Source organism: Nelumbo lutea, chromosome 3, assembly GCF_056320005.1.
Source record: "Nelumbo lutea isolate HS-2025 chromosome 3, American lotus-T2T, whole genome shotgun sequence".
NCBI lineage: Eukaryota > Viridiplantae > Streptophyta > Magnoliopsida > Proteales > Nelumbonaceae > Nelumbo > Nelumbo lutea.
The window spans coordinates 11,774,397-11,793,288 of record NC_142686.1 but is presented as its reverse complement, the minus strand read 5'-3'; the positions used below and the strand labels follow the sequence as shown (position 1 = coordinate 11,793,288).

Below are 18,892 nucleotides of genomic sequence, written 5' to 3'. Positions count from 1 at the left end.
CATCGAATGGATAAAATTAGGTCCCTAGTCATGGATCTCTGGGAGAGAACAGATAGGGAAGGCTTTCCAAGAGCATATCCTCAAAATAAGTGGACAGTCTAAGGATTTCAACCCAAACTCTTTGGACGAGCTGATCCAACCGGTCATCTAAGCATCAAAGGGAGATCAACTTATCCACACACCAACAAAAGAAGAGGGAAGAATGGCTCTCTTTCAAATGAACCCTCACAAGGCGTTCGGGCCCGATGGTTTCACTCCCTTCTTCTTCCAAAAGTATTGGCATATACTAGCAAGAGACCTAACACAACTCATTGTAAACTTCTTTCACATCTAACACCTATTTAGAGAGCTAAACCATACCCACCTAGTCTTCATACCAAAAAAAGTAGGGGCAGAATTAGTATATCAATACCGTCCAATTTGTCTTTGCAATGTGGTCTACATAGTGCTATCAAAAGTAATGGCTAACAGGCTCAAACCTCTTCTTCCCAAGATAATTACTCCAAACCAGGTAGCTTTCATCAAAGGCAGAAACATTGCTGACAATGTAATCCTAGCCAAGAAGATAACCCACAAAATCAAGCACTAGAAGGGAAAAACCATATGGGAAATGATAAAAATTGATATGGCCAAAGCCTTTGATAGAATGGGGTAGGAATTCCTCATTCAATCCCTGAGAAAGCTGGGGTTCCCAGAGAAATGGTGCAACCTTGTCAATTAGTGCATCACCACTATCACCTTCTCAATAAAACTAAATGAGAGTCCTCTTGAATTATTTCATACTAACAGGGGACTCTAGTAGGGGGACCCGACCCCCTATCACCCTATCTATTCATAATTGGTATGCAGGTGCTAACAAAACTTATGGAGAATGAGGTTGCAGAAGGCAGGTTGCAGGGCATAAAGTTAACCAGGCATTCAGAACCCCTTTCCCATCTCCTGTTTGTTGATGATTGCCTCATTGTCAGTAAAGCTACTCCAGAATCCCTCCTTGCTGTCAAATCAGCCTTTCTCCAATTTGAGCAAATAGTTGGCCAATAAATAAACTCAACAAGTTAGGCATTGTTTTTAGCAGGAACACGCACAGAACTCATCAAAGGCTCATGGACCATCTAGTAGGCACGAAATTAATGCAACCCAGAATGAAGTACTTGGGTGCTTAGATGGATGAAGCAAGAGGAAGTACTGGCTCTCATGCAGAAATCCTTACAAAAGCACAAAGCCAACTGGGCACTTGGAAAGCTAAAGTGCCCTCTCAAGCAGGTAGAACTACCATGCTAAAAGCAATTACCCAGAATATACCCGTCTACTAAATGTCCACCTTATTATTCCCAAAGAAGACTCTGAAGAGACTGGACCAACTCCAATGAAATTTCTGGTGGCAAGGTGAAACAAGCAAACAAGGGGGCCACAATATCCCTTGGAACAGGATTTGCAAACCCAAATCTGAGTGGGGTTGGGCCTCAAGAAAACAAAACCAATGAACAAGGCTCTTTTTGCAAAACAATTCTGGCGACTGCTAACAGGAGAGCGAAACCTATGGAAGGAACAAATTCAAGCAAGATACCTACAGAACAAGTCCATCTTTGAAGTCAAACTAGGGAGATCTCACTCTTACTAGTGGTGGAACATCCTAAGTATCCATAATAGTCTCACCCCCATCTTTGTGGGAAAGTGGGGGATGGAACTCGCATAAACTCTCATAATGATCCTTGGATCCCAAGTCTTCCCTCCAATAAACCCCAACCCCGACAACTATAGGACCCTAATGTTAGAAATTGGAGGGTTAAAGACTTTATCACCTCTCATGGGGTTTGGAACTCCCAACTATTATACCATGTCTTTACAGACCCATCAGTTGAAGCAATCCTAAACATTCCTCTGACCCCACAAGGCCAAGATGGCAAGCTTCTTTGGAAAAGATCAAAAGACGGGGAGTATTCGGTTTGATCGACTTACAAAAGCTTCTCAAATACTAAAACCGTGGGTCCCTCTCGAGAACAAATCAGGTGGTCAAAGTTGTGGACCACAAAAGCACCCCTCCAATGTTAACTCTTTGGATGGAAAGTCCTAATGACAACGTAAAAACGAAGCAGTCGATTTGATTCCTAAGACACTTGGGGGACTCCTCTTGTGTCCTCAGTGGCATTGCATCGAAAACACAGACACATCTCTTCTTTGAATGTCCCCTAACAAGGGTAGTCTGGTTGTTAGTGCAAATTGGCTTTAACCCATAAGCTTTCACACTCTCAGGAACACCAGACTTCCTATCTTGGTGGCTTAAAAGAAACCCTAAAAAGAAAAGTCTCACAGACTTCTTCTTGGCTAGACTCCTAGCCATCTTGAGGGCTATATAGGATCACGAAAACGAAGAAGTCATAAGGAAAACCAACTTGTATGTCCCAGATATAGAAGTTCAAAAATGGTCTTAGTCTCACCTCCAATATGAACAAAATGGGATACCTACCCACAATCTACTCCTCACATCTCACTCCATAGCGATAGTTGATGGATCCTGGAACCCAACAACGACTTCAGCCTCCACAAGTTTATATATAGTCTCTTACACACACAATGTTTGCTTTGTAGAAGGACAACGATGCAATGCCATTAACACCTCCGAAGCTAAACTCTAGGGAATCATTAGAGGCCTGAGAAGACTTATCTTGCTGGGTATCAACCATGCTATCATTTTGTCCGATGTGAAGGAGGTCTTGCAAAAACTCAAGGAAACTAGAGTAAGCACAAGGTGGAATGAACAAGTGTTGATTGAGCATATCAAATTCCTTCTCTCTTTTATTGTGGAATTTAAAATTATGTATGTAAATAGGAATGATGTAGGCCCAACCCATGATATAGAAAAAATGGCCAATGTAAATAGATCTTACATTCTAACCCCTAGACCCCTCCCCCCGAGACAGCTCATATCTCAACATGAGGGGTTTTCTTTTGTATCCTTAGCTTTCTTTCTCTGCAATGGATCTCTTTGCTTACAAAAAAAAAAAAATCATACAAAGTGATTTTCAGTTAACTTTGTTCATAAAATATAAAATTGAAGTAATTTTTGGTTCATTGTATTAATACTTTATAATATTTTGATTATTTTTAGCTTAGTTTATTTATACTATTCAATATACAATATCAATTCAAATTTGATTCAAATTCAACATAAATCCATTGCATAAGATCCAACTCCAATTCCAATTTGATACAAATAAATCAAATTTGCATCTACTTATATCTTATCCATATTTCTTTGGCATTTAAACTGTATGTTAAATGAGAAATGCTATGCCAAGTAAATGTATCCAAAAAACTGAAAAATAGTTATAGGAAAATGGCATTCCTTCTAATCGTGTTGGAAATCATATACTTTTCTTTTTTTCAAATAACACATGTAGTGCTTCCTATTGGAATTTCAGCCTAAATAGTATTTTATGCATAACTTACATAATCAATATATTAATAATATTTATTATAAATTAAATACATATATTATTATTAAAATATGTTATAGAATATTACTATTATACCTTTTATATATTCCAAGGAGGTTATGTGAGAGTTTTATACTTGATAACAAAATTGTTGAAAGACAATATTGCCTAAATAAACTCTTAATTTGATGCAAAATTATTTAGAGGTAAGATCACCTTTTAGAATTTAAGAGGAATTTAAAGAAGGTTCTCAATAAATTTGGATTTGTTGCACACAACTTGTTGTCCGGTTGTCTGGTTCTGATTGAATATACAGCACTCTCTACACAAAATCAGTGTGCAGCAGATACCGACGGCTCGGCATTGGGTAAGTCGGTGGGCGTTGGGCGAGTTGCTAGCCCAGAAAACGAGTGGCGCGCGTGTCCTGAATCCTGACTCCTGGCCTTAATGATCTTCTTGGTTTTCCCTCTTAATTTCAGGCCCGGAGAGCCGGAGATCGGAGTCACAGAGAAACGAGGCAGAGTGGGTAGTTGTGGTTGAAGTCGCCATGAATCTTCAAGCGTCCCTTTACAGCCCTGGTACGCCGAGCTTCACAAAACCAAGAAATCGTTTCCGCCATGTAAACCGATCGAGGATTTCTCTGCTTTACTTATCTTTTTCAACTTACTCTGATTTTTTTTTCTTTTATTGGTTCGAACCACTCATTGCTTCACCCGCGCCAATTTTTCTCAATCGAGTCGAGCAGGAAAACGTGTTGTTAGAGGAAAAATGCAATAGTTCACCTGTTTTTTTCTAAAACACATTAATTGACGCGGGTTTGGAAGAAAATGCAATAGTTCCTTGTTTTGAACGCTGTGTAGTATTAAGGTGGAAGATATAGGATTTACAATGGGTGTTTTGGAAGAAACACAAAGGCTCTTTTTAGCTAAAGGTTATGGCCTTGTTGGGTTATCTAAACAAACAAGGAGAAGAAATTGATATCTTTCCCAAAGATTAATCGAAAGGACCTTCAATGAAGAAAACTTGGGAAACTTCTATATATGATGGTCCTTGAAACTGGAAAAGGAAATGTCGCTTATTTCTGAAATTTGCTCTACACCTTAAGCTCAGGGGGAAGAATATGTCAAGTCAAAGTAGCCTAGTGGGTAAAATTTCTGTAAATCAAACAATATGTTATGATCTTATATAGTATTGACACATGGAAGACTGTCTAAGCTTTTTGTCACGTTGCAACCTTTTCCTTTTTTTAATCTGAAATTAAATCTTAGTTATTGTGTAAATATGTATGTTGCAACGTGATGTTTTGTTTATTTTTGCAGTGGAGCCCTCTGAGAAATCTGTAGAAATAATTAGGAAGTTCTCAGAGCAGTATGCTCGCAAATCAGGAACATATTTCTGTGTTGATAAAGGAGTCACTTCTGTTGTTATCAAGGTTTGTGGAAGTGCTTACAGTGGTACATTTCAGAGTGATGAGATCAAATTATTTTAATATGTCGGCTATGCCTCAAATGAATTTAAAGGTCTCTGTAACTCTTTGTTCATGCTTATTTTTAGAAGAATGATGTGCCTTCCCTATTAGCTACATTTTTATACTCTGATTGCTTTTGATTTGTCTATTCCAGTTATCCTTATCAGTTATCACTAGAAACTAAGGGAGTGCTCGATAACATGATTGGTTTTGTTTTTGAAAACAAAAACAATACAATTTTGCTGATGTGGCAGTTGTTTTTGTTTTCCGAAACAAAACCAACCATGTTGTCAAACACCCTCTAAGTTTACTGGCAAAAGAAAGTTTAGCAGTTAAGCCTTATCAACTAGTGTGAAAAGAGGTAGAGCATTCAAAAAGGAAAAAGGGCTTTGGGATGGAATTGACTGGTCATGAATACAAGAATTCAAAAAGGAAAAAGGGCTTTAGATTATTGAAATTTGCTAGTGATACTGTGAGCTTCTCTTTAAATCTAAACTCTTTTCGTTGTTTGAGATAACTTTGCGCTGATTTTTGGTGCAGAACTGTTCTTTTTTCAGTAAATTAAGTTCATTCGATGATTCAGAAGTTTTCTCTAGCGACCGTGATATTAATTACTTGGGAGCTCTTTTATTCTTTTTTAATCAATATGTACTTGGGAGGTATTTGGTCTTTCTAATTGACAAAATTAGCTTCTGTATTGCATATATTAAAGATGGCATATTTGTAAAAGCTGTACCACTGGGGATATTCTTGAACAATCTGATTAGTGATTAGTTATAGTTCTAGTTGATTTTATACACGGCCTAGTCAGCTGAATAATGAAAAAGGAATTAGTTGCAACTTTTACTATTTAACGAGTTAGATTTTTGTTATCAGTCTCAACTAGGATTAAAATCAAATAGATTCCATTCTGAAAGTGATTCTATGTAGTATTCAAAACCCACAAACTGTATTTGGAAATTCATATTCAATATTGTTTTTTGCTCTGTATTCATTAAAGGTGTAATCGATTAATTGAGTACTTTTATTTATTAAAGCAATTTATTTTGGAATTTTAACAGGGATTGGCAGATCATAAAGATTCACTAGGTGCCCCACTTTGCCCTTGTAGGTAAACATTCTGACTGACCCTGCTTGAGCAGAACTTTTCCCTGTCTATTGAAAATAGCTTCTATGTTCAATCAACTATTTGTGTTGTAGGCATTATGATGACAAGGCTGCGGAGGTAGGGCAAGGGTTTTGGAATTGTCCATGTGTTCCAATGAGGGAAAGGTAGATATACCTTCTCCTGGATTTTTTCTTTGTAGACCATACACTTACTTGAGAACATGGGATAACGGAAGAGCATATAAGTTCTTTACCATCCAACCCTTCTTGATTTAATCAGCCTTTTCAAAAACATTTATACAAACTTACTTTAGATCATTTGCATTTAAGACCAAAAAAAAGTATTAGATTTTTGTGAACATTTTAAAACCTGGGCCAGCCAAGATGCTTGGACTGTTTGACCAGGGAAGAAGATATCTAGGATGATTTGCCATTATCATTTTGAGGAAAGGAAGAAGGAATGCAAAGTGGGAGAGGGAAAGAAGTTAGAGTCAGAATGAGATGAGATGCATCTATATAATTATCGAATAATGAGAACGCAGATGCACATACGCTTTGTACCTAATTGCTATATATTACTGAACATGTATGGTGTCAGCAGGCAGCTCAAATTTTAACTAAATAAACCCACCCACCCCTAGTTATGGCCTCTAGGTCATCCAATTCAAGAACTACTGATATCTAGTCACAATTTCACAAAATCGGCTGAGGAGCATCATTGAAGTAGTTTTTGGCCAAATTTCATGTTTGGGAATTACTAAAACACCAAACGAAGTGGCTACCTTCTGTTACTTTATATTTTATTATTAATTTTTAGTTACAGAAGTTTTTTTATTATGTGAAAATTTTAATTTTTAGTATTGTTTTAAATTTTATTAGTTTATTCATTAATCTTAGAAATCTATATTATAATTAGTTAGTATTTAAGTTTTTTAAGTTAATGTTTTATTTTATTAAAACTTATTATCAATTAATTAAGGTATTTTTAATATGGGTAAGCCTGGATGCCCCAACCTAGCCACCTACACCCAGGAGACAATTTTACTGATTCGACCAATTGGACTAATGACAGTTTGCATAGTTATAAACTATTGAGCCTTGAGTGCATTTTGCTACCCTCTTCGCAAATATCAATGACCCATAAAAGACTGAAAAAAAAATTTGAAGTCCTGCGCGCGCCTTTGTACCCTCTCTCCGAATACGAAAATACTGAATATTTCAATTTCATATTCTCTCTATTTCTCTCGCCGTCTTTGGAGATGGATCCTGGGGAGTGAGGCTGGAGGCCCTGTCAGCTTCCATTGGCGAGAAGAGGCCGATGGAAGTCAGAGATGGAGATTCTGATGATCAGTTGCGGAAGAAGAAGAGAGAGGATTTGGATGGAGACATGAAGAGGGTTGCGGAGATTGTTCTGGTTCTGCCAGCATTGGGGAAGATGAGAGGCGGGAGGAGTCCCACAGCTGTGGAGAAAGGTTTGATGGCGGAGGCTTGGGAGAAGCTGGTGGAGATATGCAAAGTACTGGCTCCTAGGGACGTACGTGGTATGGTTAAAGGAGCTTTGTCTGTGGTATGGTTAAAGGGTCTCCTTCCCTTTTTTTCCTACTCTCCATTTCTGTGTGCGCCTTTTTTCTTATATTAACAATCATTGGAGCCTTGATCTGTATGATTAAAGGAACAACTAAGATAAATGTTGTTGCCTAATGGCTGAGCAATTTTTATGTGAATCTTTACCAAGGAAGAGTTCTTTTCTTTTTTCATCTCCTTTCTCCTTTTTTTTTTGGTAGATGATAGGTGAATTTTATTTTTCTCAGTGGTAACATTCTTGGCTTTTAGTTGGGTTCCAGTCTCTTCTTTAAATATGATGACACTTTCTTTTGGTTGTTCATTGAATTACTATTTAATGGTGAGTGACTGTTAACTTATGTATTTTTTCTGGGTTAAATAGACATCAGACCTGGAGGACCAGATTTATACCAACAAAAGATAACAATTACAGCATTTAATATGTAAAGGCACTGATGTTCTTGAAACCGAGGCATGTGGGTTCTATAGAGAAATTAACAGGATAAAAGATGGCATAATCAAAGGATGGGTTGCAAAAAAAGGCAAGTTTTTCAGCCGTGTGATTGGTCTCCCCTACCACCTTGGGGTGAGCATAATCAAAGGATGGCACTCATGTCAGGAAATAAATGTGGGCTTACTAGCTGAAGCAATAGAAAATTCTTGAGAAACTGCTGGAGGGAAATTACTTGCTTAAGAGAGAGTCCACTATAAGTGTGTTATGGGCCCGGGCGTAGGATCTCGTCACGGGCCGGTCCACGGGGAGAACCTTTAGCTTCCCATTGCCCCTTCCTTTGCATGTAGACCCTATCGTGGTGACCTAAGGGTGATTTGTCCAAGAGATCACCCTAACTCTCCTCAACTCTTTTCTTGACTGAAAACTAAATGCCTTTATTCTCAATTCGCAGCTCCTTTAATAGGAGATTACAAGAGGTGAGAGCCCCCCTGTAGGAGGACTCCTTGTAGGATTTGACCACTTACAGATAAGGCTAGGATAAATCAAACTCTAAGATCAATCAAACTTCTATTTCTAATAGATAAACATACTCCAACTATTCTTCTAATAGATAAAGTAAGATAAGAGAGGCTACTAAGGATAAGATAAGATAAGCTGGTGGAGCTGATAAGATAAATTGCCGCCATGTGGGCCCCTCCTTACTGCTGCTTCCGGCGGCGGTACGTCCTTTCCACGAATGCATCCACAACATTACACCCCTCCTAGGCAACGAGCTTGTCCCCAAGCTCGAGATCTGGATAGGCGTCTTGAAGAACAGTCCAGGGGATCCAGGTGGCATCAGCTGATGGTAGGTCGCCCCACTCCACTAGGACTTCGAGAGTACCCCGATTGACGCATGATCGAACAAGAGCCCGAGGCTGGAGAATGGGTTTGCCGTCCCTTAAGGGTGGTAGGGGAGGTACCTCATCAGGAGGAGTACCTGTAAATGGCTTGAGCAAGGATACATGGAAGGTATCATGTAGTTTGTTGTGCTCTGGTAGCTCGAGATAATATGCAACTTTCCCAATCCGCCGTAAAACCTTGAAGGGCCCGTAAAATTTGGGAGCCAGTTTAGGGGAAGATTTGCCTTTGAGAGAGTGTTGTCGATAGGGTTGGAGTTTCAACCACACGAACTGTCCAGGTTCGAAAGTTAATTCTCGGTGGCGCTGATCGTAGGCATTCTTCATGCGTGTTTGAGCCTACTGTAAGCGGAGAGAGACTTCGGCTAGGAGGGCATCGCGATCTTGTAGACCACGATAGATTTCTTCCAACCGCGTTGAACCAGGTTTGTGGGACAATAGGCGGAATGGAGTCATGCCAAGAGAAGAGTGATAGGCCGTGTTGTAGCAGTATTCGGCCCATGGAAGGCAATCCACCCAACGTCGTGGCTAATCACCCACAAAACAACGGAGGTACATCTCTATGGTACGGTTTACCACCTTTGTTTGCCCGTCTGTCTGCGGGTGGTAGGCGGAGGAAAATGCTAGGGTTGTTCCCTGCAACCGAAATAGCTCCTTCCAGAAGGTGCTAGTAAAAATCGGGTCCCTGTCACTGACGATGGATTTGGGTAGCCCATGCAAACGGAAAATATGTGTGAAGAAGACGTGGGCAACCGAAACCGCGCTATATGGGTGGGACAAGGGAATGAAATGAGCATACTTGGAAAAGCGATCCGCCACCACGAATAAAACCGATTTCCCGCCTATCTTGGGTAGGCCCTCAATGAAATCCATGGAGATATCAGCCCAGATCTGTGTTGGAAGTGAAAGAGGCTGGAGAAGGCTTGCCTTGTGTAAGTTTTCCCATTTTTGTTGTTGGCACATAGAACAATTCTGGATGAAGTTCTAAATCGAAGCCCTCATACCATGCCAATGGAAATCGGTGTGGACGCGGTGCAATGTCTTCTGAACACCTTCATGTGTGGAGTTTTGAATGCTGGAGATAACGGCGGGGATTAAGGAGCAGTCGGCTGGGAGATATTCCCGTCCCTTGTATAGTACTAGCCCGTCGTGAATGGACCAGTTCGGGTTGGTCGTTTCGGATTGTATTTTCTAAACAAGGTCCCTCCATTCCGGTGATTGGGGTAGCATGCTTCTAATGCTTTCCAATAGGGTGACGTGAGGCTGAGAGATTGCACAAAGGAGCATAGCATCTTCGTCTCGCCTAGACAGGGCATCTGCATTCCGATTTAAGGTCCCTACCTTGTAGTCTACCCGGAAATCAAACCCGAGCAGTTTGCTCGCCCAGTGTTGTTGGGGTGGAGTGGTAAGCCGCTGCTCCAGTAGATACTTGAGGTTGTAGTGATCTGTCTTGACGATGAAGGGTCTCCCCCACAAGTATGGCTTCCAGTGTTGCACGGCCTTGGCTAGTCCAATCAACTCGCGCTCGTAGGCCGGTAGCTTTAGATGCTGGTCAGCTAGTTTGCGGCTAAAGAAGGCTATGGGGTGTCCTTGCTGTTGTAGTACTGCTCCAATACCTATACTGGAAGCATCGCATTCCACTGTAAATTCTTGGTCAAAGTTGGTAACTGCAGCACGGGGGTGGAGGAGAGTGCATCCCTTAAGCTTGCGAAGGCGGCGTTAGCTGCCTCATCCCACTGGAACGCGTTCTTCTTTAGCATCTTGGTTAATGGGACAGCTAAGAGTCCATAATTTTGCACAAACTTGCAGTAATACCTGGTCAGTCCTAGGAACCCGCGGAAAGCTTTGGTGGACTGAGGTTTTGGGCCAATCCTGAATTGCTTGGATTTTGGAACCATCTACTGAGACACCTTGTCCGTTGATTACATGTCCCAGATAAAGGACCTGGCGTTCTCCAAAGGAACATTTGGGCCGCTTTAGGAAGAGTTTGTGTTGGCGCAGTAGTTCCAGAACAGTCCGTAGGTGATGAACGTGCTCAACCCATGATTTACTATAAACCATGATGTTGTCAAAGAACACTAGGACGAATCTGCGAAGGTGGGGCCGAAATACCTCGTTCATCAATGACTGGAATGTGGATGGGGCATTGGTGAGACTGAATGACATGACTAGAAATTCGAAGTGACCATGATGCGTCCGGAAGGCTGTTTTTTCTACATCCTCGGGGGCCATCCAGACCTGAAAGTACCCTGATCTGAGATCTAGCTTCGAGAAGTACTGAGACCCGTGGAGTTCATCCAGTAGTTCGTCTACCACGGGAATCGGGAATTTGTCCTTGACGGTTCTGTTGTTGAGTTCTCTGTAATCCACACAAAACCTCCAGGTGTTGTCTTGCTCTGGTACCAATAAAACCGGCGAGGAGAAGGGGGCGTGGCTGGGGCGGATGATCCCTTGTTTCAACATCTCTGCACATTGTTTCTCTATCTCATCTTTTTGCAAATGCGGGTAGCGGTATGGCTGGACGACGACGGGTTCTGAACCTGGTATTAAAGGATTCCGATGGTCACACGATTGGGTAGGTGGGAGTCCCTTGGGTTCTTGAAAAACGTTTGGGAAGTTGGTGAGAAGTCTCTCCATATCTGCGGCGTGCATGGTTTCGCCATGGAGTGTATGCACTTGCGGTCTTTTTGCCTTTACTCTGGTTCCCTGCCAGGTGACTTGTTTTGCATTCAGGTGGAATGACATGGTTAGGGCACTGAAGTCCCATAGGATAGGGCCTAGAGTAATGAGCCACTTAACTCCAAGCACTATATCAAACTCGTCCAGGGGCAGCACAAATAAATCAAAAGAGAAGGGTTCAGATTCGACCTGTATTTGGATGTTCCTACAGATTCCAGGGCTATGAACTCTCTCTCCATTTGCGACAGCTACCTGTAGTTGCGGCTTGCTTTCTACCGGTAGTTTCAGTTGAAGTGCCGCTTGCTCGCTGACAAAATTGTGTGTGCTTTCCGAGTCTACAAGAATACGTACCGGTTTCCTTGCCACCTGTGCCCGTAGCTGCATGGTTTGAGAGGTCTTTATCCCGATGATGGCATGGAGGGAGATATCGGGCTCTAGTGTTGTGGGTTCCTCCTCTAGTTCGTCGACCAGGAGGCAGAATAGCCACTTGCATCGGTGCCCGGCTGAATACAGCTCATCGCAGTTGAAGCATTGCCCTCTTGCCCAGCGCTCTGCCATCTCAGCTCTAGATAAGCGTTTGATGGGAGGTTCCGTCATGTTGCTTCCTATGCTAGGTGCCGATCTGGAAGTGCTACCTATGTGAAGCTTTTGTTCCCTGCCGGCTGCCAAAGAGGGGCCCCCCAATTGACTTTGGATTTGTCCATGATGTCGCTGAACGCCCCATGCTGAAAGATCCTTGGTTGATCTGTAGCTTGCGCTCGAAAGCACGGGCTAGGTTCATGGCAGTGACCAGGTTGGGAGGGCTCTGCATTTCCACATCGACTCTCAAGGGCTCGGCTAATCCAGCGGTGAACATATCCACCTGCTGATCTGGGCGTACTGAGGTGGCTCTGGCGAGAAGGGTCTGAAATTGGCGTTGGTACTCGGCTACAATCCCTGTTTGCTTGAGGTTAATTAATTCTCCTAGTGGGTTGCTCGTCAATGGGGGCCCGAACCGAAGGAGGCAGTAGGACTTGAATTGGTCCCAGCTGAGTCCTGGTTCCTCCTGCTCTACCCGGTAGAACCAGAGTTGTGCTTCTTCTATCAGATGAAACGCGGCCAGACTTACCTTATCCCTTTCCTCCGTGCACTGATTGCGAAAGAATTGCTCACAGCAGTACAACCATCCTAGTGGGTCGCCGCTGCCGCTGTATGAAGGAAACTCCAGCTTACTATACTTGGGTATGACTGCGGCTGTTGGGGTGGCGATCTATCGTTCGCCGGATGCCTCCGCCAATTCTGGTCGGTGGCTGCTGGTGGTGGTCGCCTCTTCAGGGCTCCTCTCCCTGGTGGAGAAATGCGACTCAAGTAGGCAACGAAGCTCTCGAACATCTTCCTTGACTTCTCTCACTTCCACGTGGTTCTCCGCGAGTCGGTGTTCCAATTCGTGGACCCTGGATGATAGTTGCTCCATATCGCCCATGACATTTGGCTCTGATACCAAAATGTTATGGGCCCGGGCGTAGGATCTCGTCACGGGTCGGTCCATAGGGAGAACCTCTAGCTTCCCCTTGCCCCTCCCTTTGCGTGTAGACCCTATCGCGGCGACCTAAGGGTGATTTGTCCAAGAGATCACCCTAACTCTCCTCAACTCTTTTCTTGACTGAAAACTGAATGCCTTTATTCTCAATTCACAGCTCCTTAAATAGGAGATTACAAGAGGTGAGAGCCCCCTGTAGGACTCCTTGTAGGATTTGACTACTTACAGATAAGGCTAGGATAAATCAAACTCTAAGATCAATCAAACTCCTACTTCTAATAGATAAACATACTCCAACTATTCTTCTAATAGATAAAGTAAGATAAGAGAGGCTACTAAGGATAAGATAAGATAAGCTGGTGGAGCTGATAAGATAAACTGCCGCCATGTGGGCCCCTCCTTACTGTTGCTTCCGGCGGCGGCAGTACGTCCTCCCCACGAATGCATCCACAACAAAGTGTCATTTTCTTTACTCTTTCTGTCTCTCATTCTTTTTTCTTAATGGCATTTCTTTCATAATGGACAGTACTCAACCTGATCCTTATTGTAGTTTGAAGAGACCTTAATTTAAACAATTCTTTTATATGACCCCAATTCAATAAAAAAATTGAGCAACAACCTGAAGGATCTAGGATTCAAAGTGAAAATGAGACAATCAATGATAGGAGGCTTTTTGTTCTTCAAATTTTTTATCAGGATACCTTTTGGTCTGGTTGAGGTTACGTATGGACAAGTTGTGAAATATGGGGCTTTTCATTACTTTTTGTACTCCCACATGCAGTTTTCAAAGATCTTTTGAACTGAAGGCTTGGCTATTTGGGGGGAATGCTTAGTTAAGGACATCAAACTTTAGTCTTTTTATCTGGATACTCTTATATTTATTATTATTTAAACCTATTAATAAAACTTAAATATTAGTATTTCACATGTCAGTGACCCTTTAAACCAATACATATTGTATGATGCACTACAATACGTATCAATACTTTGAACCTTGGGTAAGATACTGAGATTCTAAGAAACATCTGCAGGTTGTCCTTGGTATAAAGCTTGGGATGATGCCACAAGAAGCTATCTCTGAAGTGAAAACTCTTTCCCATGTTGAAGGATTATGTGTGTCATTTTCTAGCAGTTGTGGTTCTTCAGAGCCTGTTCTTGATGTCAAGGTATGACATTTTTTTCCTCATATTTTCTTGCCTAGCTTATATACTTCAATTTTTTTGGTACCTTATGTTAGCTGTTTAACCTTGCTTAAAAAATTGTAAGTTCTATAATTTACTTTCTACTGGGATCTTACAGTTGTTATCACTTTAATAAGTTTTTTTTTTTTTTACTTTTTTATTTTTCTGCTTTAGATTTGATCTTATATTATTTATACATTTTTCCATGCTCTACCTCTATATCATTTGAGTTTGACAAAGTTTGATCCATTTCTAAGAAGCAAAGGGACAAATTTTTCTCATAGTTTTGCTCTTGTTATTTGTAGATAATTTTTATTTTATATTATCATCAATCAGCTTATGTTTTCCTTCTGCCTTGCAGGAATTTTTGAAGGAGCCATATACTGCTGAAGAAAATGAGAAAATCACAGAGGAAAATCTGCCTTCTGTCTTGGGTAGTTCTCCTTGCATTTGAAATTTTCATATATATTAATGCAAAAATATTAATTTTTATTTTATTTTGCTTTTCAGGTTGGATGCATATGTAAGGAGTAACAACATACATGGATGAAGAGATTGAGATCAATATTTTTAATTTTTATTATGGTTTATTATATGTAGTAAGACAAATTGGCACTTATAAGACATTTTTTACATGTTGATTAGAATTTCAAAATTTATCTTGCATTAAACAAAATACTAGTGGATTTTGTTACCTATCTTTCTTCACATTTTTTCATTGTATATTGCATATTTAATTAGATCATCAAAGTAAACATATATATATATATATATATATATATATATATATATATATATATATATATATATATTTGTTATTCTTTGTAGGTTAAAGATGCAAGGAACAATGGATAATTCTTTTATATTTAAAATTTCACTATTTTTTTGCAAGTCATGTAGACTTTAAAATGTATTGAGGGAAATTTGATATTTGTAATACACATTTTAAACAATGGATGTATTCAAATTATATGGCATGTATTAAATTATTACAATAAAATAAGTATTTGGTAGAAGTTATTATATAATTTTCATGTGATGTATGAATAATTGAATAAAATAGGTGTTGCTTTTAGGTGGCATTCCTAATTGTCATAATTTTACTATTTTGTTTGGAATATAGTTATAGTTTTTCCATATATTGAAACAATTAGCTATGATTTTCCAAGAAATTTTGGGCATATATTGCATCTTTTAGCCACAGTTTGTCAAATAACCGTAGCTATGAGTTAGAGTATTTAACTTTAGTTTTAGCAAAAAAAAAAAAAGTGGTTATAGGTTAGTACATTTAGCTACGGTTTTTTAGCAAATCATCACTATAAATAGAAAAATTATAGTTACGGTTTTGTAAAAATCCGTGGATATAGATTTGGATATATAACTACGGACAATATAAAAACCTTAGCTATATGTATCTTTTAGCTACGGTTCAGCCCGTGGCTAAAGGTTCATATGGTATGCATTCACCCTTTAGCTACGGACAGATACCATAGCTATAGATGGGTTATAGCCACGGATTAGTTGAACTGTAGCTATGGGCTATAGCCATGCGAATATAGGCTATGGTTTGTCTGTAGCTAAACCATAGCTATAAGTCTATAACTACGGTTTTGTCCGTAGCTAAAGATAATATTTCTTGTAGTGAGGTTGGTAAGGTCTCCTGCTGGTCGTAGTGGAGACTTGGGAATGAATCCCGCCTATTGGGTTGGGGGATGGATTACCCTCCGTTGTGTAGCCCTTCAAATCAAATCGAAAAATGTTAGTCCCAGCTATTTGGGAATGAATCCTTGGGCTTTTTCTTTTTAATTTTTTGCACAATGTAGCCACCCTCAGGCTCAAACCCGCCCGTTTTCTCATGCATGCCGGCCCAAGTTTTTTTTTTTTGCACAAAATTGTATATAGTTATCACGCTATAATCTGTTGCACAAATTTTCGCTTCTTTGCACATTAGTCTGAATTTTCTTTCTGACATGGTTGCAAAGGCTGCAGAAAGGCATGAATCTGGTTCAACTTCTACATGCTCAAATTGTTGCATGCATATGTCAAGTGACACTGCAGAAACCCATGAGCAGGATAAGTTTGTGGATTCCATTTCCAGATATGAAGATGAAACAGATAAAACTGAATTAATGGAGTCTTCATCTGAATAAGTCCTTGAAGAAACTGATTCAAACAATTTCTCAGATGAAGTAGAAGAAAGAGGCACTGGTGTTTCTATATCTCATTCTGAGAGTTCAATGGTTAGAAACATCATTTACCCGTGCTGATTTTGCTTTTCTGCCATTTTCTGTTATAATTTAGTTATTGCCAATGTCACAGTGGCATGGTGGGACAACATATTCTGTCAATGATAATGGCACCACTGGTTTTTCTGAGGATGAGACAAGGGAATCACCTGTTGAATCAATCGGAGAAAAACCTGAGTTATCGGTTCACAAAGATGTACAGAAAGGAAATAATGAGGTTTCCTTTAGAACCTCACCTCTCTCCAATAGGGACAGGCTTATTTTACGAAAGCAAGCACTCAAGATGAAAAGGGGTCCTGTGCTAGCTGTTGTTTATTCCCACTGGTCCTCCTTAATGTTTCCTGTTTACCTTTCTTCTTTTTTTTTTATGAAATTTACAAGTTAAACGTTTATGTTTAAACATTAAAAAACCAGTAGTGCTTTAATAAGAAATATTAAACATTTGCATGCTTATTGTAATGTTTTGAATTGCTGCCAAACTTAAGCTTAAAAGTATCTCATATCTAGACCAAAATTAAAACCCTATAAAAAGTGTCATCTCTATTCCCAAAATTACTAAAAGATTTACTTTGTAACTCTTTTTTTTTTTCTGCTTGCTAAGAGAACTACGGTTTTCTTTCTTATGGTGGTGACACTCCGTTGTCCATCTCCCTTGATCATATCATATGACAAGCTGACAAGGTGGAGTGCAAGTCCATTGAAGAGAATTCATACACATCCTCAATCTGAGCCAGAGATTCATGCATGGTTTGAACCTGTGCTCAGACTGTCGTGTTCTAACTTCATTTAGAACATTATGAGAACTCATAGATGAAATTGAAATATGTAATAAACAACAAACTGCTTAATAGAAAAGAAAATGAAATGATGAAAGCATGCATCTGGCCCAGTTAACAGTATGTATAATTTCAGGTGTAAAGTCGAGAATGGGCTAACCAAGCCTTATAAACTTTGACTGGGAAGGCATCACCATGCTGCAGATCCCCCTGCATTCCAATATTTACTCATGGATGGTACGCATTTGTGAAAGCATATGAACTGGTACATCTACACTAGAGATATCAGTCATTTCATAGTGATGTGTTATCTGTTAAACTTCACTAATCCATAAAAGAAGATAAAATATTAGAAAAATAAAAGGAAAACGGGAAAAAACTTGGTTTTTAATAACACCAACATTTTTTATCCTTAATATATATAATGCAACATGATATACTTAGTTTCTGGGATGTCGCATCATATCTTTCACAAGTATGTGAAACAGATCTTTCATTGTTGAGATACTCGTAGTATCTAAAACTAGTGCATCTTTGACAGTGCCATTACATGGAAACCTTATTCTTGTTTCTATTTTGTTTTCTCGATTGAAGGTTTTTTCTTTTTTTGCGTGGTTATTAGAGACATTTGTTATGTACCTCACAAAGTGTAATATAGTCTGTTAAAATCAGGGAAGAACAACATCATTACTGGCGTAGCAAAGGCAATCCAGATACACTTCCAGAAGCACCCTCTTGCTATAGTGAATATTAAAGGCAGAGCCAAGGGAACCTCGGTTCAAGAGGTGGTTTTCATGCTGGAGGTCTGTGTATACGAGCAGTGACCTCTTGCTTGGCTTCCTAATCCATCTCAATATAATATCTGAAATTGTGGTGGTTTACTTCTTGTTTCTCTTTTTTGCAGCAAGCAACAGGTGTTGTATTAGTCTCTCAGGAGCCCAGCAAGGTCATTCTCTATAGAGGTTGGGGAAAGGATGACCAGCCTAGTGGTGCCAAGAAAGACACTAGAAATTCGCTTAAGACATGGCCATACAAAGAGGAAAACACCCTAGGATCAGTTCCTCCACAGCTCATGGCAGCAATCAGACTTGAATGTGGATTTCAGAGTAGCCAAGAAGAGGCAAACCTGTAGACTGTAAACAGTGTTCCTGAATCATGTGCCCACATTTATCCATATCTACAAAGGTTTTCGTCCCTAGGGATAGGGGTGTCAACGGTATTCAAAAATCCAATTTCGAATTCGATATCCAACATAATCAAATCAAATTCGGATAATTCGAATATCTAATCGGTCGAATTTGGATATCTTATTCTTACCGAATAGTTACTTGGATTAAAATTCGGATATGATCTGGTTCGATTCGATAAATATCTGAATTCGATCGATTATTTAATTCTTATATATAATATATAAAATACTTTATATAATTTATATATAATAATTAAGTTATATAAATAACTTTTATATGTATATACTTTATATCAATTAAATATTTATTTTATATATTTATTAATTATCTAAAATAATTAATTATTCAAATTCGAACCGAATCGAATTAATCG

At 39.7% G+C, this 18,892-nt stretch overlaps 1 protein-coding gene across 1 annotated transcript; it reads left to right on the top strand.

Moving 5' to 3' along the window:
* The first annotated feature begins 1,163 nt into the window (after positions 1–1,163).
* On the top strand, positions 1,164–15,001 carry LOC148862953 (uncharacterized). The gene is made up of 9 exons (XM_088974832.1): positions 1,164–1,263; positions 3,661–3,804; positions 3,917–4,015; positions 4,757–4,869; positions 5,967–6,016; positions 6,106–6,130; positions 14,158–14,292; positions 14,669–14,741; positions 14,818–15,001. The coding sequence occupies exons 1-9, from the start codon at positions 1,164–1,166 to the stop codon at positions 14,832–14,834; spliced, it is 756 nt and encodes a 251-aa protein (XP_088830958.1). The 3' UTR covers positions 14,835–15,001.
* Positions 15,002–18,892: the final 3,891 nt, after the last annotated feature.

Bases quoted from the DNA above. Each gene is read 5' to 3' on its own strand.
- LOC148862953 (XM_088974832.1), top strand. From the start codon at position 1,164: ATGGATGAAGCAAGAGGAAGTACTGGCTCTCATGCAGAAATCCTTACA. The intron at 3,805-3,916 runs GTAAGTCGGTGG...TCTTAATTTCAG, and splicing joins TACCGACGGCTCGGCATTGG to GCCCGGAGAGCCGGAGATCG. The intron at 4,870-5,966 runs GTTTGTGGAAGT...GAATTTTAACAG, and splicing joins TCACTTCTGTTGTTATCAAG to GGATTGGCAGATCATAAAGA.